This window comes from Nesoenas mayeri, assembly GCF_963082525.1.
Source record: "Nesoenas mayeri genome assembly, chromosome: 1".
Classification (NCBI taxonomy): Eukaryota; Metazoa; Chordata; class Aves; order Columbiformes; family Columbidae; genus Nesoenas; species Nesoenas mayeri.
In genome coordinates this window covers 15,944,805-15,968,126 of record NC_137541.1, presented here as the reverse complement: position 1 = coordinate 15,968,126, position 23,322 = coordinate 15,944,805, and the positions used below count along the sequence as shown (strand labels likewise).

General features: G+C 39.5%; 1 protein-coding gene across 3 annotated transcripts; it reads right to left on the bottom strand.

Moving 5' to 3' along the window:
• Nucleotides 1-168: 168 nt before the first annotated feature.
• Nucleotides 169-23,223, bottom strand: BCAP29 (B cell receptor associated protein 29). Of its 3 annotated transcripts, none has more exons than XM_080342312.1 (8): nucleotides 23,193-23,223; nucleotides 22,642-22,745; nucleotides 19,842-19,942; nucleotides 17,613-17,763; nucleotides 13,009-13,144; nucleotides 10,286-10,391; nucleotides 2,369-2,469; nucleotides 169-1,017 (listed from the first exon to the last, which is right to left on the bottom strand). In XM_080342312.1, exons 2-8 carry the CDS (start codon nucleotides 22,731-22,733, stop codon nucleotides 979-981), a joined length of 726 nt encoding a protein of 241 aa, XP_080198438.1. In that variant the 5' UTR covers nucleotides 22,734-22,745; nucleotides 23,193-23,223; the 3' UTR covers nucleotides 169-978. The 3 variants fall into 3 exon arrangements, with proteins under 3 accessions (XP_080198438.1, XP_080198437.1, XP_080198436.1); XM_080342311.1 differs by lacking the exon at nucleotides 23,193-23,223 and adding an exon at nucleotides 23,125-23,149; XM_080342310.1 differs by lacking the exon at nucleotides 23,193-23,223 and having other exon boundaries at nucleotides 22,642-22,992.
• Between the last annotated feature and the right edge of the window lie 99 nt (nucleotides 23,224-23,322).

The following is a 23,322-nucleotide window of genomic DNA, read 5'->3' as shown; positions in this document are numbered from 1 at the left end:
GCATATTGGGAGAGATTTACATGAATAAACCCAGAAACTCATGAAATTAAGCAACTCCTTTAATACAGCGAACATATCCAACTTTCAAATATCCACTGGAACCAACAGAAAAGAAACTCAAACCAACTTTCTGAATGCCAGAAAGGGCTTATGCAAAACAGTGCACGTTTATTTGAGGTATCGTATCCATGAAAACAAAACAAAACAAACCCAACTATCTACATTTTAAAAGAATTTTTACTTAGCAAGGCAAAAGAAGTTAGGTGGCACATACAGAGTAAACATGTCAACAATGTAAAAAAATACAGCATGTTAATATCAACCGATCCCACACTTCGGTTATGAAAATTGAAATAAACCAATAAAGAAAAATAATCCAGAGGCATGCAAAATGTTGTTAATATACACTCATCCATGTGGCCAAGTGAAAGGCACAAGCTAGTAAAATGGATTCAGAAATAGTCTTTCTTCTTTATCTTTTTTTGATTGATTGTCATTCAATTTTCCACTGAAGTGGAATGGCTGATGAAAAGCTTTCAGCCTTCTTCAACTCACCAGTACCCGAATTTCTGAAGACTCCAAACAGATGTTGCAAAGGAGGTTCAGGTAATTGTGTTTTTGTGATATAGCATAATATACAACCTAACTGAAGTGCTACAAGCAAATGGTGCATGATTTGTTACCCCTTCCAGAAGGCAAAAGCTTGGAGAACAGTCAAGTTGCTCCAGATGGAACTGAACGATTTTCAAGTTTCTCCTCACAAGAGCAGTGACAAACTCCATGGTAAACTGGGTAAGCCACTTAATTTTTTATTTGCCACACAGAATATTTTGGCAACCAAGATACATCAGAGGAATCTGAACAGTGACCATTTTTCAGAAAAATCAAGTTTTGTTTCAGATCTGCTTCAGGTAACTAAACAGCACAAGACTTTTCACATTGAAGCAATCATACCAATGCCACCAGTCTTAGATGCACCTACATTTCTTTCTTGTTTTCCGCTTCATTTAAACTCTTCTGAAAAAGAAAAGAGATTAAAAATATTTTATGTTTGGTAATATTAGAAACTGTTGACTCCAGATGCCACATTTTGCCCCCTTGCAGTTGCACCCTTCGAAGTTACAGTCCCATCAATCCCACCCCACATAACATTTGCATTTCTGATGCCAGTACAGTAGCAGCCAGGCACCCCCCTGCTGCTCCCTGCTCATGGCACAGCAGAACTGTGCAGCAAACTCATCAGAAAACATTTCCTGATATGAGCTGATTTATCCTTTGGAGCAGCACCTACTGTGTGCTCAGTACCTTCTGTTCTTTCCATTCAGAGACAAACACAGAAAACTGTAAGGATGTGTGTTCTAGACCACAAGACTGTTAGAAATGCTGCAGGACTACCATGGGTCATTACACAGGAAAGCACAACAAAGACAGGACATGCATGGTGGTCTTAATTCAAACACAGAGATCAGTTGAGCAATCTCTGTGAGAGCATAAAGTGAGGCTGGGAAGCACTCAGTGACTTCACAGGGTATAGGAAAAATATAACCAGCTCAAATTTGTCCTTTTTTATTTTATTAATACATGACCAGCAAACAGCTCTTCTTGAAAGGCAGGTCACCATAGTTTTCATATCAATCATATATTTTCTCCCAAGACAGGTTAACTTTCATTTTTATTGAATTTTGTTGAATTCTGACACAGATGTTAGGCATGGAATATACAAACACCTGTCAGACAACTTAAAGAACAGGCAAGGCTCCCAGTTCTACCAGAAATAATTACTGTATATATTATACGTATTATAGCCATATGCATATTCAAACCAAATCAAATCGCTAATTCAGCTTTTGTTTGCTTTTTAAAAAATTTTTGTACTTCAGTTTGAATTTTTATAGTAGTCTGTTTTTAGTCTAGGCTGTTTGTTGTTGGTTTCTTTTTTTCTCTTGCGCATCAACAGTATTGCAACATTTATAATCCAGTGTTGCAAAACCATGTTTAAAGAGCAAACAAAATTACTCTTACAAATGATGTATATACCACACACACTACTCCTATCATTTTCTTACAAGATTCCAGTTTGATCATCACATGCAAAACCATCTCCCAAGTGACAGCAAAATAGAGTCTAACGATGACCTGAGCTTTGTCTCCTGAAGTGCAAAAAAGAAAATCCTAATAGCTTTGCTGCCCAGTCCTTGAAAAGAAAAAATTCTACTATTTTTAATAAGTTTAAGGAGTGCTGCCCATTGTAACTTTATGCTGTAAAAGATTTTGGTGAATTCTCTTGCATAATAAATACCCAGCAAGCAGAATTTTGCTGGTACAATTTCTGAAGATTGTGCTCATACAGCAATCCAGAACCACCTACCTGAAGCCGTTCATATTCCTTCATCAGACAATCATATTCTCTTTTTAGGCCTTCAGACTGCTTTTTAACCGCAATCACTTCATTATTTGCCTTATGGAGAGCTGTAAAATATCAGAAATAGTGTTTTAATCATTACTTGTATTCCTGCAGTTCCTCAGAGCCCTAGTTATGTATTAGGGCTCCACTGCACTAGACAGCCCTTCCTCTAAAAACCAAACCCTTTAAATTTAAACCTGAGCATCACAGATGGACACAAAGAGATGTGCAGGACAGGGAGGGGAAAGAGAATGCCTCGTGTTCAGAAATAGCAGCACAAGGAACAGGAAGGGGCTGTAAGAAAGGTAAGGGCAAGATCAGTAAACTGTTGACAAAGGTGACAAGTTACTGATGACTACAGTGTTCTGTCACATTGCAGAAGACACTGCTAGAAAAAACAAAACTCTGCAACCCAAACCCAGAACTGTCAGCCTTCTCAAAACAAAGAGGGAACTCAAGCACTCGGCAAGATTTTAGCAAACCAACTGAGGCAGTCCATAAAATGTGGAGGGAAAATAGAGAGATAATATATTATTATAGGAGGACAGATTCTCCTGCTTTTCACCCTATTATGTATTTTACTATGCATGATTTAATTCATTAGAAGCATCACATTATGGGTGAGAAGGCAGAAATAGTAGTGATAAGACAGACAACTCTGAACAGGTTTCTAACACAAGAAGTAATTATTACTCTACTTGCAATCTCAACAGCAATAAATGAAGAGCATGTCTATTCTGCACTACAAAGCTGCCCAGGATTCTGTAGGGGCTAATTTGGAATGCAGGGCAAATCAGCATAAAGTTTCACAATGCCATTACTCCTAAACTGTCATGTAAGTATCCAAGTAAGGTCATTTACACATTTTTATATTCCTCTGCTATAGATATCTCAGGTACCTTAATCTATTTTTTCTGGTGTAGTAGCACAAGCATACCCTAAAACTTCATTTATTCATGCTAAAAGAGAGAAACATTGTTAACAACCTATAAGGCTGCCTCACATAGCCATATTTAAGAAACAAATCTCAATAGTACAAACAAAAAAAAAATAAACATTTACAATTTTCCTTGTTCCAAAAATGTGGATCTATCCTTTGACTGCGAGCTGCCTGACACAGGCTGTTCTTTCCCAGGGACCTCTAAGAATTGCAGCACCTATGTAAGCACCTCTGTTCTCAAAAGATCAGGGGCTGGATGTCTTTTTTTGTTAAGCACCCAGCTGCAAGCACTCTGCTCTGAACCGTGGTTCTCCTCAAGCACAAGGTTCCTGAAGCATCAGGACACAAGAGATTTGACCACTCTTCTACAAGCAAAAAGGAAGACTCCACCCCAGCTTTTCTACAATTTTTAATTAATTTGTATGTACAGATTCAAGATCATTCTCATTTTAAAAGTCTGCAAGTGATTTTCCAATAACAGGACTTTTACCTAATCTGAAATTCTGGTATACTGAAGTTAATTTCACTTATGCCCACTGATTCCAACATGGTCAAAAATTCATCCCACCTCTTTACATCCTTTCATTTCCATACTCTTAAATTCTTCATCCTTTAATGTACTCTTGACAGCATCAGTGCAAAAAATGTTTTCTAAAGGTTTTGGTATTTGGAATAACAAAGATTTCCACGCAACTGACAATAAAATCCATTGCACTTACTCTCTTCTCTGATCTTCCTATTGTTTAAAACATTCAAGAGTAAACTTTGGAAATAACTCCAAAATCACTCCACTTGTGACAATTTGATAAGCTTCTGTATTTTAAGTTGTATGCAAAAACCACATGCATATGTCACTGAGCCTCTTCAAAAATCTGCTAATTAGAAAGCTAGATTTAGCCTTTGTTTAAACATTCTTGCACATAATTACAGTAAAAACTAACAATATCTAATTTCTGCAGAAGTTGTAACTTAATGTTACTGATACTATTTAGCTGTTTACAAGTAGCAGCACAGTACTTTAGTTGCAACTAAAAACTACTGTATCTTTAAAACATGATCGAAATATCTAAAAGTATCTGCAAAGCAAGAAAGCAAACAAGCTGCTGCATTGTTACAATGTTTTGACCAAAACAGATGTGTGACAGGAAAACCTCACCTAACCCTAGAAGAAGAAAAAGCGAAGAACAGATTGTCCTTTCCGCCTGTTTTGGCTAAGGACAAAAAAAAAACCAACTTAAAAAAACCCCAAAACCAAAAAACAACCCAAAAGCTACACCACCCAAACAAACCCAGACTCATTCCCATTGAGGTCACACAATTAAAAAAAAAAGGCATAATATCTTTGACAATGTGAATTCCCTAGAGTGCCAACTTCTCTGCATGCCTTCTTGTACACAGAGACCATCCACACATCACTGCTCAACTACTTTGCCATTGCAAGAACACCGCAGTGCAGCCGGGTTGATTGTACAGGTATATTGTTTGTCATATGGATCATATCATATGAACAGTGATCCAGCAAAAAACAGGAGATCTTTTGTGTGCACAATACAGCCAGTAATTATTTCTGGCTTCCATCTGGCCTGTTACTTTCCAGGAGACAGGACATCTGGACAGGCAGCAAGTAAAACCCAACAGCTGATTGTTCCTACCAAGTAAATGCATGAGCAGGCAGAGGCGAGAATCCTGCTTCTGCGTTATTGCAACTAACGAGAGGTATAGTCAGTAAGTCCCCAAATTGGAATCCAGCTTCAGTACTGGGACAGGTGGGCTATCCTTTTTCATTCTTTCTCTTCAAAGAAAAACAAAAATATTCCTAGGGCAGTGTATCAACAGAAGACATGGAAAATTTATTCTTCTACTTCTTCCAGATTGTACACGTTACATTAGTTGATAGACTCCCAGTCATACATGACGTGTAGAGAACTTGTCCTTCCCTTACCACATTCTTTGTATCCTGTTCCAGGAAAGACAGTTTACTTCAGATTCCTCTTAAGTTGAAGAAGGATGAGGAATAAAATTGCTCTGATGAGGTTACCACAGCCCAGCAGCTGTAGCATTTATATTATCTTGCATTGGATGGAGAACTGAACAGTAAAACAAAACCAAACTGCAACAAAAGCAACCAATGATTCTTTGAGCATTTCCCAGCACAACTGCTAGTCCTGATCTGACTAAAGCACTTGAGTTACAGTGCCTGCTACTAAGGAAACGATCTGGAACTTAAATTAGCATTGCTCACAATACAAGTCTAAAACCCAAATGATTTGGACTAGTTTAAGACTAAGAAAGATCTTTCTCTTTCAAGAGTCTTCAAGTTGAGAAAGAGCTATTCACATTTAAGAATTTAGGCACTGACGGGACAAGAGGTTTGCCAACAAATACGCTATAAAGCTTGGAACACAACTCCAGTCAAGTAATTCCATACCAATTCTGAATTCTCTTCTTAAGGTGTAATGGTCAGAAGAAGCTTAAAAAGAGAAGGCAGGGCCAAAAAACCCCAACAAACCCCAACAAAAATTTGCTCCAAGTACCTCTCACAACCTCAAACTAAATTTTGTTACAGCATGTTACAGCATCCTTCAAATGGCACAAAGGGCTTTATGTAACAAAACCATGCTTGCTGTATGCAGTGCCATCCCTTCAAGTCAACAAATATGAGTATCAGCTCTTGTGGCATATGACATTATGCAATGGCTCACACCAAGGTTATGATCTCGCAGTTAAAAAGTAAGGTTAAGATGGACTTTGTTTTTAAACCTCCCTCTCCCATTGCCTAACTAACACAAGACTGTGGCCAACTCTTAACTTGTATCTCCTATTCCCAGCTCACAAAAGAAAGCTGAAAGGTTTGTTGTTGTTGTTTGTTTTGTTCAACTGTTTGTTTCTAAAAACTGAAGTGCTTCAGTGGAACTCAATATAGATCTAATTTTCATACCTGGCCCTAGCCTGCCTCACCACACAAAAGCCGAGCTGAACTCTCCCTAGAAGCAACAGTTTTATTATATGAAACGTATCCCAGTGTCTGTATTGTTTACGTCTTCCTTAATACTCTTAGCACTCAAGTGAGAGTTCTACATCTGTACACGCATTCTTTCTAGAACAGTCAACAATTAAAAGCTATTTCCAAACCAGCTCCCCACATGAATTGTTCCTCTCTTACGGTCTCCTACAACACTATGCAACCATGAAACAAAAAGCACTCTTGTGACACATTCTGTACACAAAACAAATCTCATTAAAGGATGCACAGAAGTTTCATCAGCATTTCTTCCTGTCCTACTGTATGCCTATGACAACAATATAAATAGACTATAGAGTCCTTTCAGAAAAAGTTGAACTAAAGTTCAAAAGCACCTAAATGGCTATGGCAAGTCATTTCTTCGCAAAGTAAAATCCTAATGGCAGAGACAAAGAAATGGTCTTTGGGTTTTGTCTCAATGTGGCGCTACAGACTCAGCTCAAAGATGCAATAAAGTCACAGGTCAGTAACTGTGCACCGGTGCTGGGAACTGCGATGTCCGTCATGCTCCATCAGATGCAGGCAGAAGCTTTAGGTGCTTGTCATTTGCCATGAAATGTTGTTAGGAGAGCGAGGGGTTGACGAGCTGGACAGAATTCTGCCATCAGTGTGTTCTGATGCAAGACTTGATCAATACTAGCTGTTCTGTATAAATTTCTGTTGTGTAAATAAAGCTGTAGCCTTTATTATACACTATGACAGTGTCACCAAAAAAATGATCCGAGGAAGAAAGCGAAACAGAACAGTACTGCAAAAGTCTCCTTCCTGCCCAAAGGGTCCCATAATAACAAATGGACATTTCACACATCAGCATTTCCGTAACATAGAATCTGTGAGCAAGAAAAGAAAGTCCAAAAGTCCCATTCCTGCCCCCACCCTAAGAACCACTGTAAGGACAGCTGCTCTGTGAAACTTCTCCAAGACTCTGACCTCATGTCCAGTTGCAGATAGTTTGCTCTATTGTAGCTTTTCGGATAATTTTAAAAACTATCAAAGTGAAACAATAACATGGCGCATCTTCTTTCCCCAGAAAATTCCTTTAGGTCTGAGACTGGCAGCCATACTGAGACTCGATAATTATCTGAATTAATATTTTGTTAGAAATACATCCAATGTGTAGCAGGAGAAACATTCTCACATCTACACTGGGTGCTCCTAGGAGTATGTGTATTTATTTCTAGGTATCAGCAAGACTTTTTCATAATATACAAGTGTATCAATAAAATATCATCTCAGAAGGTTTCTAAACAGTCATGTTATTACATGTCCAGGTATGCTAAAAATGGATTTAGGCTCTGGAAATGCTAGCCCCACTGCTGGGTGCCTATAAAGCCCCCAGTATGTGGATGTGCAATAAACTTGTGAAGAACTAGCCCCCTTTCCTTCACTTCCATAATAAAGTGAAAAAGGGCAGCAAGGGGGATAGGAAAGTCAAGTCTGAAAAGAAAAATGTGGCTGAAATCTTTGTCACTCATTTCCAACCATTCCTCAGACTTTTGTAATTTCACTACTCAATCCATCTTGTATTTTCATTCTTCCTCCTCACCTGCCCAGAGCATACTAAGTGGCAAAATGTCTTTTTCACTTAGGTTTTCACTTACAGTTAAGTGGGCAAACAAATAAGGTAGACTGCAATTCCTGTAAAAGGTAGAAAGCTGAAGAACTAGTGATGAGTCTCCTGTCAGTCTGCAATAATCATGGTCTACACTATAATTTCAGTCAGAATTTTAGAAAGAGGAGACATACAGTATTTTCTTTGCCAGAAGTTAATACTGGATCAAAAACTTAGAGAAAACGTGGATCACCCCTGAAGTCACAGCACTAATCTGATACTAAACTGCATTACTTACATGCGAAGCAGACATATTTAGGAATCCTCCTGGGTGCCACTCTATTGAAGTAACTCACCTTTCAGCACATGGCCTAATATAAGGTAACGTATCACCCTATCACTATGCATAAGTAGCTAAACAAATGTTCAGACCAGAGCAATGGATATTTGAAACTGCTTTGTGAAAAAGATTAGACTTGTTTATTTTAATCCAAGCAGTAAATTAAGCCAAAACCCCAACCAAAGAAGAACAAAATTCAAATTTATGACTTATACTGATACTACAGCTAAAAAACAAACAAGAAGAAAACCTCCAAAACCCAAACCAGTAAAGTTTTCCTTTTTATATGAGTTTTGCCTTGTTTCATTACTAGGTAACATCCTCCACACTCCTCACTCCTTCCCCTCCCCCCAAAATTTCATTAATTGGACTTTGTGGACACAACAGAAAGATTACTTTGGTCACATGAGCTCAGTGGCACGCAACAAACTGTTAAAAAGAGTTAAAAGAAGTGTTTCAATCTCAATTTTGATTTTGTATAATGCATAGCTGACACCTAGTGAGCATGAAACTCGACATTCGCCTGCTCAGTTGCAAAAGTTTCAAAAGAAAAAGAAAGTAAATTCAGTTCACACTAAATCTCTAACACTCCACAGAAAGCTGTGTCTACAGATGTGTTTATTATCAAGTACTTTAAGCTTTTTGGCTATCAGTTTGCTCAAAATAATGTATAAGAAAATTTAAAAAAAGTAAGATAGACCGTCTAGCTGACGATGGTAATTAAGGTAACCATGTTTTGGCAATGAGGGGGATAGCATTAAGGGAAGGGTTGTAAATATTTTCCTATTTATTCCTTAAAACGCCCCTCTCCCCCTAACAAAAGACTCAAGCATGCCTTAATTTATACATCTTTTGGATGGACAACAGCTCACAGGGAGAATGCAGCTGACACAGCATGAGGTAAAACTATTTATTCCTTAGCTTTCTCTGGCATTCCTGACTGAAAAGCTTACATTATATTAGTGTTACATACCACCAGTTAGTTTAAATAAAACCTATGCATTTAAGTTTTTCATTGATCCTGTCACTTCAAAGGCAGTTTTCCCCATTTTCTTTAAGAAAACAGCAGGAGAGGGAAAACCCAGAATCAAACGTGCCTGGGAATGTGAACTAATGAGACCTGCTATTTAAAGACTCTTGTTGCCTCTAGTCCAGCTGAAAACAGCTGTTATACAGTTCTTGTTTGTGTTCCCAGTGCACAATGAGAAATGATTTATGAAACATTTGTTGTTATTTATAGAGCTTTGTAGCAGTGACATGCAATATGAAAGCAGGACTATGTTTTGATGACAACGTGCTATCTGGTACCACGAGAATCTGTATTTTGTTACATTCCGAACATCTGATTAATGCTTGCAAGGTCACAAGCCGTGTTATCTTAAAAACACTAATTTCAGATGAGTGTGTGTTCATAAGCATCACACACCTTGATAGATCCCAGCAAGACAGAACCAAACAGGTAAAATCTGCTTCTATCTTAATCTGGGTTGCCAGGAAAGCAGTTTTGACAACCTAAACACGGAAGCTGCTAGGAGAAGTATTATGTTACAAACTGCAAGGCATGTTTCCCTGTAGACCAAAAAAAGAAAGATTACAATAATAAATGCCAACGCCTCTGCTGCAGGAGATATATAAATTTAGAACAGTAGCCAAGGCCTTTCCTGCTAGCTGACCAATACCCTACCTTATAAAAAACCACCCCATTTTATACAGAGAGAGTGGCTGATATATATGACATGAAAGATCAGTCTGAGGCCTATAAGTAACCTGCAATTGGTTCCGTATCTTGGTTATGTCATTGATGAAGATGAGCCAACACCACTTAAATAGATAGTTCAATTTGTTAATAATTAAAATGTAATCAATTTGTTCAGATTACACCATACATGTTTCTATAATGAAAACATTTACTAAAATATGGGAATGGCAACAGCATGTTTTTCCAGTTCCTAGTCAAATGTGAAAAAGCCCCAATCCAAGTGTTCTGATGAAGTCTTAACTGCAAAGAAGTCCTAACCAACACCTACCATTTGAGGTCTTCTGTAGTTCTGCTTTCAAATGTTCAACCTCCTTCTTCAACTTCTCATCAGTTACTTCCGATGACTTTTTATCACTTCCTTTTTCACTCAAGGCCTATTAAAAAACACAGTTGCTACAATTAATTTTGTTTAAATTTGTCTGACATTGACACCAAACCACCAGAGAATGTCAGCCTTGATCTTTCAAGGTGACACGTTTTCTCAAATGCTGACATGACACTGACAGATACTCATTCCAGGAAAAAAACAAAATCAAAACCCCTCAGTGTTTAGTAATGGTATACTTGTAATAGTATGGCATTACCTCCCACGTAAGAGTACTTTGTATCTCTGTATCAAGCCCACAATTTGTGTGAGGTTATAAATGGCTTTACCAGAAGACTGCCAGGATTGCAAGTGACAGAACACTGACATATTTATGTGCAAATAGTTCTAGTAAGTTATTCTGATTCAAGTCATGTAATATATCACAAATCCCTCCTTGTAGGTTTGCAGCTACTTCTTCAATCTTCAGAATACCTCAATACTCAGATTTGACTTCCACTGAAATTAAGAAAATAAACTAGGAAAGGTTTCAGTAAGAGCCCTGTAAGTACCAGACACAAGAGCAGTATACTCCTTGTACTCTAAGATTGTTGGCACTACTATACTTAATGCACACTCTTATAATTAAGGCAATTAGTATTGATGGCTTAGTATTTAATGTTACAGGTTAGACCTCATAATTAGACCCTTTACTCATACAGCCTCTGTTATACAACCAAGCATCATCTTGGTCATGAAAATGGCAAAAGAAGTCAAATGTTTAATGGGAAAAAGAAAAGCTGAACAACTGAGATGAACAGTATTAGAAAAACTTGTGATGTCAGAGCTTACTGGGCACTGGTGGGAACAGAGGGGAAAGACTACTCTAGGAAGAATAATAAGAACTGGCTATAAACACTGGAAAACAATCCAAATAAAAGAGCCGAAGAAAATTTTCCAGAAACAATTTAACCAAAGAGCAGAGATTATATTTGACTGCTGGTAACAAAACTATAGCCACTTTGTCACAAAACTGGCCATGCATTGCCTCCTTTACTTTGTGTTCACCTCTTTCTATTAATACAAAAGTAGTTATTTCTTTCCATTTTTATCTGAAGTCCTGTGCTCCATGGAACCACTGAACAAGAGACAGCACAGACCTAACACACTGGAGTAAATTTACAGTATTTATATGCACAGCTATTGCCCTGTGTGCAATTGCTCTTGCCTCTCTCCGATGGGGAAGAAAGCAGCTTGTGAATGAACAGAAATGCAGGGCCCAAGCCACAGAGGAAATTAAGTCATATCACCTCTATAAAGTGAAAATAAACCAATTCTGCACACGTTGCCTCTCCAGCACAATGGAGATCCAGCCACCGCGTGCTGGCTGTACTTGGAGCTACCACAGTTTTTGCAAACTGTGCAATCAAACACAAACAGGAACAGACAGCAATGCCGTTTCCAGTTTCTGGCTTTTGCTTACAAGCAGCTAAGAGAATGTGTTGCTAAGAGAATGTGAAAGCAGAATAAAAAGAGGACTTTTGGCCAAATCCCAACAAGACAGAGAGAAGAAAAAAACGTAATACCAGTATGCAGTAAAGAGACAGGAAAGGACTGAGGAAGGGACTCTGGATCATTTTTCCAACATATCAAATCCCAAAACTTTGGAATAATTTCGTACTTGGGAAATACCTAATACGCACTCTAGTGATCCTTGTTTTAAGACACCTCTCAAACAACTGGATTTCTGGTGTCCTTTACAGTATTTTTTGTCCAGAGTCTGTTCTCTTTGAAGATGTATTACCAAAAAATTACAGTGCTGGTAACCATAGACACTGCTCCAGACAAACTGAAAGAAAATCTGTACACACCTGCTGTGAGTTTTGTTTTGGCAATGTGCCAGACTGAAGCTTATGGTCCAATCTCTTCCAACAGAAGTCAAACTAACCAATTATGAGGAAAGATTTCATACATTTATCTTCATTATCTTTGTTGTCTTCCCTCCCTGCTTACAACTGCATATTGAACCACAACAGAGAAATGATAACTTAATTTTCTCCATTCTTCTCACAACAATAACACATCTTTGATCCATTGGCAGTTCTTTTAAGTAGGAAATTTTTTGTAGTATTTTTATTAATACTACAGCAGTGCTTTACTGAGAAAGGAAGGTATTAGGAAACTGGCTGACCCACCATAAAAATAGATGCAAGAATACAAAATAGAAAAGACTGATTTCGCAAGTTAGAAAAGACATTTCAGGACCGGAGCAAATCCTGTACAGAAGAAACAGCCAGCATGAGAACAGCTATACTGTAGGCTTTTCTGTACTGGGCTGCTATAGATCTGACCTAAAAAGCCAACTCTTTAGGATAAAAAGAATAAAATTAGTGTCTCCCTCTTGCTATGACTAAACTAAAAGAGATATTTTAAGAATATATTACTACTGGCATGAAATTAGTACTGGGAAGATAGAACTTTATTTATTTGGATTACTTTAGTCTCCTTTGCTAATAAAGTGCTACTGAAATTTGTATTCAGAATTCTGAATTACATATTGTAAGAACATTGTTCTTCCTTTTTCCACCAGAAAAAAAAAAGAACACTATTCAGTAGTAAACCACTCCAGAGTACTTTGTACTAACTACTTGCTGTATATGAAAATAACTAAAAAAGTTCAAAGATACCTCTTGCAGCCTTTCATTCTCAGACATGTATTTTTTGGCTGCTTCAGTAGCATCATTTACTTGCGTTTCCAGAGCTGCATGAGATGCCATTCCTTTTGCCAGCTGAGTAAGAAGGGTAACAGTACGCCTCAATACACTGGTGAAGAAACACAGTGAACAGCAGAGTAATTCACAACACAAATTTAAAACAAACAAAATGAAAACACACAAACCGAAACAACCCCTTTTCTCTCTCTGCATTGTATGTGAAAACAAAACCACAAGAGGAATGTTTAAACACTGGAAAGGAAACATCCAGGCCCATCGATGACAAACATTAGTTAAGACACGGAAAATATTTTCATTCATCAAAAATCAGATTTTTACCTGATACAGAACCCCCCTCCTCCCAAAACCCCACAGCCGTTACAGGGTCAGAGACCTGCTTGCTTAAAGCCTGAATACACTTACATGACCTTGTGTTTTAAATAGGATGCATCTCTGAATACAACAGCCAAGGAATATGTTATGGCAATGAGTACAATGCACACAAAAAGAACCAAACCAACACAACTTTATAAAAGGCCTTACAAGAACAAAATCAGCAATGTGAATATATTAATCTTCAAAGTGCTCTGTCAATACCATATAAATCAGAACCTGCATAAATGTCAGCACTCATATGGCACCTCAAATCTAAGCTTGAAAACGCCTCCCTTAATTTGATCTAGTGATTACCTCCTTGTGTGACTCTACTTTCATTATTCATGTTGGAGTCTTCCAAAGCAGTATGTTGCTGAATCAATGAAAGGCCAAAGCAACACTGCATTAAATTAATTCCTGTAATACAACTATGCAGCTGCTCTTCATAATAAATTTGAAAACACAAGTAACTGCCTTTTTCATAACTTAAAGTGCATTAATAGAACTTTTGGTTTTCAAGGTAAGCCCTCCTCACCACCTTTTCATTGAAAGCTCATTTTCTTACTTTTTTGGTTTTAGTAAAAAAGTTAAGGTCCCCATGTCACTACTTTTCCAAGGGTTAGCATGTCTGAATGTTGCTTATTAACCTATGGATGCAGCAGTCAGTAAAACATTGAATCTACATGATTCTGTAGAATCATGTAGGGGCTTCCAGGGGTCATCATGTCCCAGCCCCTGCCCAAAGCAGGAACAGGTAAAGCAGATTGCACAGAGGCTTGTCGAGCTGAGTTCGCACTGTCTCTAACAATGGAGATTCTACAATCTTTCAGGTTCCTGGCCTATTGCCTCTGTCATTCCTGTTCTTCCTGAGAAAAGCTGGCTTTGTCTTCTCTACATCCAACCACTAGATAGCTGTAGAAAGCAACAGGATCCCCCGCTTCGGTGTCTTTTTTTTTTCCCTGGCTGAAGCCAAGCTCCCTTATCCCCTCCTCACAGGTCTGTTTCAGCTCCCAACCTTCTTGGCGCCCCATTGAAGTACTTTAGTATTCTGGGGAGTCAAAACTGGACATCGTCCTGCAGCTGCAGTACCACATGTGCCACATAAGAAAGGAATAACCACTTCTGTTGATCTGCTGGCTACACTCTTGCTATTATGGCTCAATACTTTACTGACTGTCTACCAAGATCCCCAGGTCCTTTTCTGCAAAACTGTTTTCTACTCAGTCAGCCAGCCCTCAGCCTGGATGGTGTGCAGGGTTATCCTACAAGATGTTGGAATTTGCATTTGCCTTTGTTGAACTTAATGAGATTTCTGGCAGCACATTTCTCCAACCCGTCTATCTCCCTCTGAACAGCAGCCCTGCCCTCCAAGGTATCAACCACCTCCATTTGGTACTGCCTGCAAACTTGCTGAAAGCACATTCAATCCCATCGCCCAGGTTGTTAATAAGGACATTCAACATTATTGAGCCCTGTACCAGTCCCTGAGGGGCACCAGCTGGAATCTGCATTACTATCATCCTCTGAGCCCAAAGTCCCAGGGAATTTTCGACCCACTTCTGTCTCCACTTCTCCAGCCCACATCCCTCTACAGTTACGCTAATGGGATACCACAAGAGACTACATCACAGGCCTCGCTAAAGGCACAAAACATCCACTGCTCTGCCCTTCATCCACACAGTCAGTCATCTCATGGCAGAAGGCAATAGGGATGATGAAGCATCACTTTTCCTCAGTAAACCTGCACTGGCTGGTCCAAGTCCTTGTATCCTTCATGTCCATGGAAATGGCTTTGAGTAAGATTTGCTCTATAACCTTTCCAGAGACTGAGGCAAGGATGCTTAGTCTCTAGTTCCCTACATCCTGCTTTTTGTCCTTCCTGAAGATAGGTGTAATGTTTGCCTTTTTGTAGTCACCAGGATCCTCTCCCTTCATCATCATGATCTTTCAAACATGACAGAGTAGGGCCTTGCAATGACATTGGCCAACTCCCTTTGCACACAAGGGTGCATCCCATCCTAGGATGTCACGGACCTGCATAAGCCAAATCTGTTTAAGCACTCCCTAGCAGCACCTTCCGCTACTGTGGGTAACGTTAACATTTTCATAACATAAACTCTCCTAGCAGGCTCAGAGAATTGGGAGGCCAAACAGCAGTCTTTAACGCTAAGAAACCATGCAAGGTTGGTAATAAGACACTGTCTCATTGTTTTCCAAATCCTTAATCATTCGGTCCCTGCCCCACTGAGCAGTGGGCCCATATTTTCCTTAGCGTTCCTTTCATTTTCAGCTCTTCTCATCCCTCTCTAGTTCAGCATGGGGTAACAGAGGGCCAGACAAGCCTTGTCAGGCTCTCCACATCTCCCAAGACATGATCAAATTAGCAGATGAATGCCTCTGTCCTACCCAGGGAACAGCCTCTGGTAGCTACAACCCTCCCCTTTTCTGTGCAGACAGCTAGTGCGTGAATGCTCAGCTGGACCCAACGCCTCCACTGAGTGGTCATTTTCCTCACCTGTACCCAGTGTTCTGCAATTGCTGAACTGCAGATGGAGAAGAGCTTTTGTTGTGTTGCCAGAACTGACAAGCTTCCAGTCTCCTCCATTTCAGGACTCTCCATCTACCATTCTTCTGGAATTCTCCTATTGGCTCATGTGCTAAAATGAACCAAAACTGACCCAAAGAAGGAACTAGGGGCATCCAAATACCCATTTGTGCCTACATATGGTCTCATCCTACACTGATACTACTGTTACCCAGCCAAGTTAAGGCAACTGAAGGAGCACTTTTGCTTATCCATTAAACAGGCATGTCTTATCAGAGAAGGAGGAAAACGTGCTCTACTACAAAAAGCCCTTTGATCTAACCACTACTGAAGGAACACGGATTTCTTCTAAATCTTGGTGAAAGGCCAGTAGTCCAAAAAAGGCCTTAAGCAAACCTCTTCAAGAGCAGAACTTTTATGCACAATAAAATCTATTAGGTCCACCTGACAAGTCCTCTTCCTTAAAAGCTGAGTGGGAGTAGGATCCTGGGAGACCAGCTTTCAAGTCTAGCGTAAGACACAATCCAGCTTTTTCTCTCTTGAAGCAGAGATCACAAATGCATTTCTGCATATTTACTTAACCTTTCTGAAGGAAGACAAAGAACATAAAGTATTCCTATCACTATTGTGCAGGGCTCTAGCCACCTTCATTTTTTCTAAGGTTTTCCTGCTCAAGTTTTGTATTAATTTTTCCTTGATGCTTCTTTATGTAGAATACTCATCAATCATCAGCTAAAATGGTGATACGTCACTCTAAGGGGAAGAAATTTGTCTGAAACCTCTGACTACACACCTCTCCTGCCTATCTAGGCAACGTCAAGCAGTTCACTGAAGGAATTCAGAAGAAGGCCAGCATTCCTTGCCCAATGTTTTTCCAGATATAAAATTGTCTGACCAACATGTGTGTTTCCACTCATTCACATTATCTGTGTCCAATTAGTTCACGTGCGCCTTGCCCAACTGAGATGATGTGTGGTTACTGTGAAGATTCACTGGTAGTCTTGGCTTCTACTGCTGGGCAGTATAGAACTGTCCTTTACCCTACCCTGTTTTATTAGCTATGTTTAAACATCCTGAAAGGGATACCGCACTTAAGATCATAATATCATAGTAAGCCAGTTGCCACAAAGTGCTTGACCTGAAGTAATATCTGAAACTTTCTCAGAAGCCAGAACATTTTCCTGCAGTTCCTAACTTCGAGCTTTAGATGAATTGCTTCAAGTCAGATTCAAGCTTTGTTGCTTAACACAGCAGGATGCAATTAATACCAGCTTGCAACATAAAATTTTATCAGTAATTTAGTTTTTGAAGGATTTTTTTATTCCAGTTTTCCATGTTCAAAACAAACAAAACATAGGGCACAAGTTTAAGGAAGGAAATGAGTATTCCCTGAAGAAAATTCTCCTGCAAAAGACACGTTTTCTCAAACATTCAAAATGTTTATTTCCACATGTTGGTCATGTATTCTTCCAACCTTCAAACATTTGTAAGATATTATTTTCCCTGGTCTTACTTGACTCCTAGCTAATCTGTTCACACTTAATTCTTTCATCTCGTGAAATTGTCCTTCTATTCTTTTTTACAGTTGCATTACCTTGTGAGATAGTTCCTGTAAGAAACATACTATATAGAATTTTTTTTAAAAAGTTATACTTACAGCCAAAGAAATAAGGAAAAACCTGAGATATAGAGGTTTCTTTGCGATCGGAAGAGTTTCATCTGAATATGATCAAAGGCATTGGCATTGACATTTACAGCCTTTTCCATCACATGAATAGCTGAGTACTTCCTAACTTCTCTAACAGCATCTGCAAAGGAAACAAGCATGTTCACATCTTTGGGTATGCAGGTATGATAAACCAGATATAATAACAGAAATAGGTATTCAGAATTTCTGCTCCACGAACAGGTGTAGGACAGCGACATCACTTCTGTTATCCATACGATTCAAACATAGGTCTTGATAAATCACTGAAGCAATAGCACATTTCCAGAGATACGCCAAACTATTACTCAGAACATGCTTAACAGTCATTTCCAACATTTGCACCCAGCCACCGGGGATCACATCAAAGCAACACATTCTACAAATGTTACCAGAGACTCTACGGAAGATGTCAAAATGTCACTGCTGACAAGTGAATCAAAATCCAGTCAGTGGACAAACAGTGAGAAGAACAGGAAGGAAAAAAGAAATGCCTTCTGAAGTATTTGCCTCAATGGAATTTGTTCGATAAGCATGTATTTTAGCAATGACAGAAGTGTCTACTTTATGCTTGAGTCACAAAGGGAGAAAATTATTTCTATAACATCCATTAAAATAAGGAAACTCTAGTAGCAGCATCAAACATAAACAGAACCTCAGCTTTCTTTCATTTGCCTTTCATCCATCTTTCAGCTTCCTTTCATCCACCATATACTCTCAATAGTTCTGCAGAAGGGCCAATACACTGCCAACACTTTTCAAAGTACAAAATAATTAATCAGGACTTGGATCCACATAAACCCAAATCCTAACCCAGTTAAAGAGTTCATATTATAATCTGTAAACTTAAGGTCATCATACATACTTAAGGCAAATACAACACTTAAAACCTCCTCCAGCACATCAATAAAAATACACATTTCATGACACATGATCAGTTCTTGCAGAATATTTTGGCTATGTGTTATTAATTTGCTGCTGCATTTATCTAACCAGACAAAATCAACTCCAAAGAAAAGCACATGTGAATATCATCACTTATGACTGTCTCTTTTATTTAGAAGGAAAAAAAAAATATTTGAAGTGAAACTCCAAACAATGCAACAAAGACTAAGACCAGACAGAAGTCTGTATCCCTGTGCTATAGGAAGATTCTAGTCCTGCAGTAACCTGTCATCTTACACTATGTGGCAAGCATCTCATCACTGTTTTACTTTAGCCCAGATCTGTCTTTCTGCAAAATCAATGACCATCACCAACTCAAAAGCAAGCTTTGGTCCAAGTTTTTGATAGGAGTTCAAGAAGAGTAAATGAAATCCATCAGTTCTCAATCTTAAGCCATTTACTGAAGGACCTACTTCTAAGGATAATACTAAAGATAATTTTTAAAAAGTTAATTTGCATTTCCAGTACCTTTTTATATCAGAAATATCATATTGCAGTCTAGTGTGACTTTGTTATACATGCAGCGTATCTGTATGTTTCTCTCAGCAGCCAGTAAAACCAAGCAATTTTTATTTGTATTTAAAGTAGTTTGGAATTAAATAACATTTTCACTGTAAGACTCTGGAAACACTTCTATTCATGAAGGAGAACTATTTCCATCCCTGAAATATGGGAGATGCTTACCACACAAAGGAGTCAGGAGAGACATTAAATTAAGTCAATCAGGCATATGGTTGCCATTTAAGCTCCAGTTTCACTGAAGCTTTACTCCCACTTGATACACCTTTGGATCTATTCATAACAAATGTGGCCAACAGCTGGTTTGTATCTGTGCTGAGCAAAAGTACTCAAATAGCCCAGTGTTTCGACACATTCTTCTGGTCTTCTATTTCAACAGCAACCAAGAGAAAGAGTGCCATCTGCTGCATATTGAGCAGCTCAGCCCCATTCCGGTATCAAACATTTAAAGTCTGTTCACTTGTGTGAGAAAGTGAAACCAAACAGCAGCCTCGGCCAAGCTCCGTTTTGTCTCCTCATTCTCTATTACATCATTACTGCATGTGGATTCCCAATGCAGATGCAGTTTAAGTCTTCACCTCTTCCATTCTATTGTAGAACTTATAAACAAATTAGCCGATTTACATTAGGCTTGAATTCTTTCCATTAATCTACTGCCCCAAATACCACATACTGGGTTTCTTCTCTCCATTTGTTGAGAAATTATTTAACACTTACCAATAAACAAGACGATCAGCAAAACTATTATTGTAAGAAACATCTTGTTCCACAAAACTGCCATTTTGCTCCATAGAGGAATCATAAAAACCTTCTGCCATCTGTAAAATAGCATTGTGTTATTCAAAAATAATTAAACACTAAAAGAAAAGCATAATAACCTCACAGAAGAGAGCCTTGTTATTGATAGGAGACTTACATAAGGTCTCTAAACAGCTGCTTTAATTGCAATGTAACTTGGGTATATATAACTTTTCCAATAATCCAACTTGCTTATCTCTCTTGTTTCTTGTCAATACAGGCAAAGACAGCTGGTTCAACTTGAAAACTTCTCTCATGATAGCAGGTACTCTCCAGATGTGTTTTCTTCTAGCTTTTACTTTAGCTAACATTATTTTGTGTTCAGTCCTGACTACGATAAAGTCAGGGATGGGGTAAAGACTGTAAAAACACATTCCATTATTTTTATTTATATCCACTTATACTCCTTGTTGCCAAGTAAAATAAAAACCCTTCACAAATTAGGATTGACTCCATCCGCCTTCTTCAGAAGGCTCATCTTTTATGTTGATGAGTCTGCATAAAGTACAAGGATTGTTATTACATTCTAAATTGCAAATGACAACAAAAGGATGAAACTTATGTTTATATTTTGTCACGTGTTAAAACTTCTTCCAAGTCCATAAATTTGTTGGCTAAGGAAGCAACTTCAGAGGCCCAGTGGTGCTGAAGACCACTTTTTTTTGTTTAAACAATCAGTTGCCTATTCAATATTAGTGCATGGAGGGCTCTGCAAGAATTCACACTTGCAGCAGAAATTAAGAACACCTGATGTGCTCAGATGAACTGAAACCCACAAGAGACAACAACAGAACAGCTACTTGTCCTTTCTGCAGGTTAGAATCAGCGCTGCTGCAAAAATGAAGTAATACCAAGTCATGTCAGTAGGGATGTAACAGACATGACAGTCACCATCTGATTATATCAGGTAGAATTCCCTTTTGCTAAGCGTACTTACATTTTTTGAAGACTGTTCAAATTTGCCCTTTAACAAAGCAGTTTCCAAGCTACTATGAACCTAATTTAAATTAGACTGTAGCATCACCTCCTTTTGGTTATTCACCAACAAGAATTAAAATATTGTAGCACTGTATGTCCACAAACCTCATCTAAATATTTTAGTATAATCCAAATTCTTCAGAGCACAAGATTCCTGGGACAGTTTTGTTAACAAGACAATTGAAGGATAAAGCTATTTCAGTCTTTCAGAAACCACTGTCCAAAGGAATAGCCAAATGCTACAAACCAAAGGCAAAAATCTATCCTTTGTATGTAATTAAAAGCATTGTGCTTAAAGTTTGAATAAATTTTGGTAAGACTCAAGGTGACGAATTTGCTTTTCAGCCACAAAGCCTGGCTTCACATCCTATGTTGTAAGTGAAACCTCTTTCAGCACTCCCAGTGTACTGTGTATGTGCCATCAGCATGCAGAAATTCTTGCAGCAAGTTACTTCACATAAGCCATTATTAATCTGATAATTATAGCTCCCATAATACTTCTCCCTTCTTACATACAGATGCACTTTTGATTAGAAAACAAGAAAAATTATGAGAACTCAATGATCTATGTTGAAATGCTGAACTCCCAACGAGCCAGCTTGTAAAAATAAAAGACTAAAATAGATTTTAGATCAGTTTCAACTTCTGAAGCTGAGGCAACATTACTAATCATTGATATCAGCTGTGAAGAATCCAACCATTTCCAAGACTCTCCCACAGGTTTAAGTAGTTAAATTCTGACTCTTCACACAGCAGACTTTTAGGATTTGGTTCTAAAGATATTACAGTAAAAGCTGCATTCTTTATTCCAAATATATCTAAAGATGCAGGAAATCAATCGTAACAGTTTTTAGACAACACTGAGCAGCAATTTTTTTTGAAAAGCTTTAAGGTTTCATCATATCTTTTATTTATTTATTTATTTTACAAATTACTGATATTCTGGAAGGAAATAATGAAATCACAACTTTTTCTCTTGATTCTTTTAGAGAAATTAGCTTTCTTCCTGTGCAAGAATAAAAATAACATTACCAAATTTGAGGAAGCTTACTCACTTACAGGAAACAAGATAATGCTGAAAGCCAGGCCTTTGCATATAACACATTTTGTTCATTTCCCTTACTAAGGGCATTTATTTTACAGTAATGAATTATTTTTATTAATGTTTGTTTTCAAGAAGTATTATTATTTCAAAAAATCTACATATAAGTTTACAGAGGCCTTGTGAGGGTTTTAAACAAACAAATACAAATTTCTTACAGCCCTTACACATCCTGTGTGCTGTTAACTCCGAATATCAGATATCTCTTATCTGCTCAGCACCCACAATGCCTAGTGCACACCAAGACATTGTAAAGCTGCTGCTCCTCCTCAACATAACAACTAATGAAAAGGCTGCAGGACCCTCGCTTTTCCAACTGAGCTCATGTCATGGGAAGGCAGATGCTCTCCGGTGTTCTGCCTACCCCAAAACCCCCAAGAGAAGACAACGTCCCGCTTGGAGGCGAAGCAATAAGGGCCCCTGCCCCTCCCGGCTCAAACAGCAGCGTGTGGAAAGCTGACATAAAGCTCTCTCCAAGAGCCTCACGGTTCTAGAAACTCCTGGTGCCCGAGTCCCGACCAGCACTCCTCCTCCTTAGCTCACTGCGAGTTTAAGACGCAGCAGAACTTGGTGTTTACAAAAAGAAAAATGTGAAACAAGACGCCGGAGCCGGGGTTGGGCAGCGGGCTGGAGTCCTACCTCAGCGGGGAGATGAACGGCAGGCAGAGCACCAGCAGCACTCCGATCTCCCCGTACAGGAAGGTGGCCGCTGCGGTCCACTGGAAAGTCATGGTCCCGCACACCTGCGGAGGAGAGCGCAGCTCAGGCCCGGCCGCGGCAGCTCCCGCGGGCCCCGGCTCCCCGCCGGCTTTCGAAGGGAAGTATTTCTAAGCAATTTAACCGCAACTAGGGGGGGATGGCGGTGTCCCTCTGTACTGACTTCCCCTCCCGAAGCGGCCCCGGGGGCAGAGCGTTTGCTCTGGCCCGGGTCCCTCACCACCGCCCGGCTGGGCGGGCAGCGCGGGGCCCGCTGGCGGCACCCCGTGAGGAGAGCGCAACACCGCCCGGGTCGCATGCTCCCCCCGCCCCCCAAGCGCGGCCCGCCACCCCCACACCCCCTGCACAGCCTGGGCCGCGCCGGGCCCCTACCGACCCCCCTCACAGCCACTCGGCTTTCGCAACCTCCTCGTCGCCCGGCTGAGCCTGATGACGGCAAGCCGCTCCCGAAGGGGCGGGGAGCGGGGCCTCACCCGAGCGGGCCGCGGCTGGAAGCGAGCGAGCCGGTCCCTCTCGCTGGTGCTGAGGGGCGAGCACGCCGCGGGCCGGACGTGCAGGCGGGGGCCAGCCCTGCCCCGCCCGCAGGGCGTGGGCCGGGGCTGA

What these genes read in the sequence shown, in the direction of transcription:
- BCAP29 (XM_080342312.1), bottom strand. Translation starts at nt 22,733, where the DNA reads ATGACTTTCCAGTGGACCGCAGCGGCCACCTTCCTGTACGGGGAGATC. An exon ending in GCTGATCGTCTTGTTTATTG is followed by an intron (nt 17,764 to 19,841) that starts GTAAGTGTTAAA and finishes TTTCCTTTGCAG; the next exon opens with ATGCTGTTAGAGAAGTTAGG. An exon ending in AGAATGAAAGGCTGCAAGAG is followed by an intron (nt 10,392 to 13,008) that starts GTATCTTTGAAC and finishes GTTTTTTAATAG; the next exon opens with GCCTTGAGTGAAAAAGGAAG.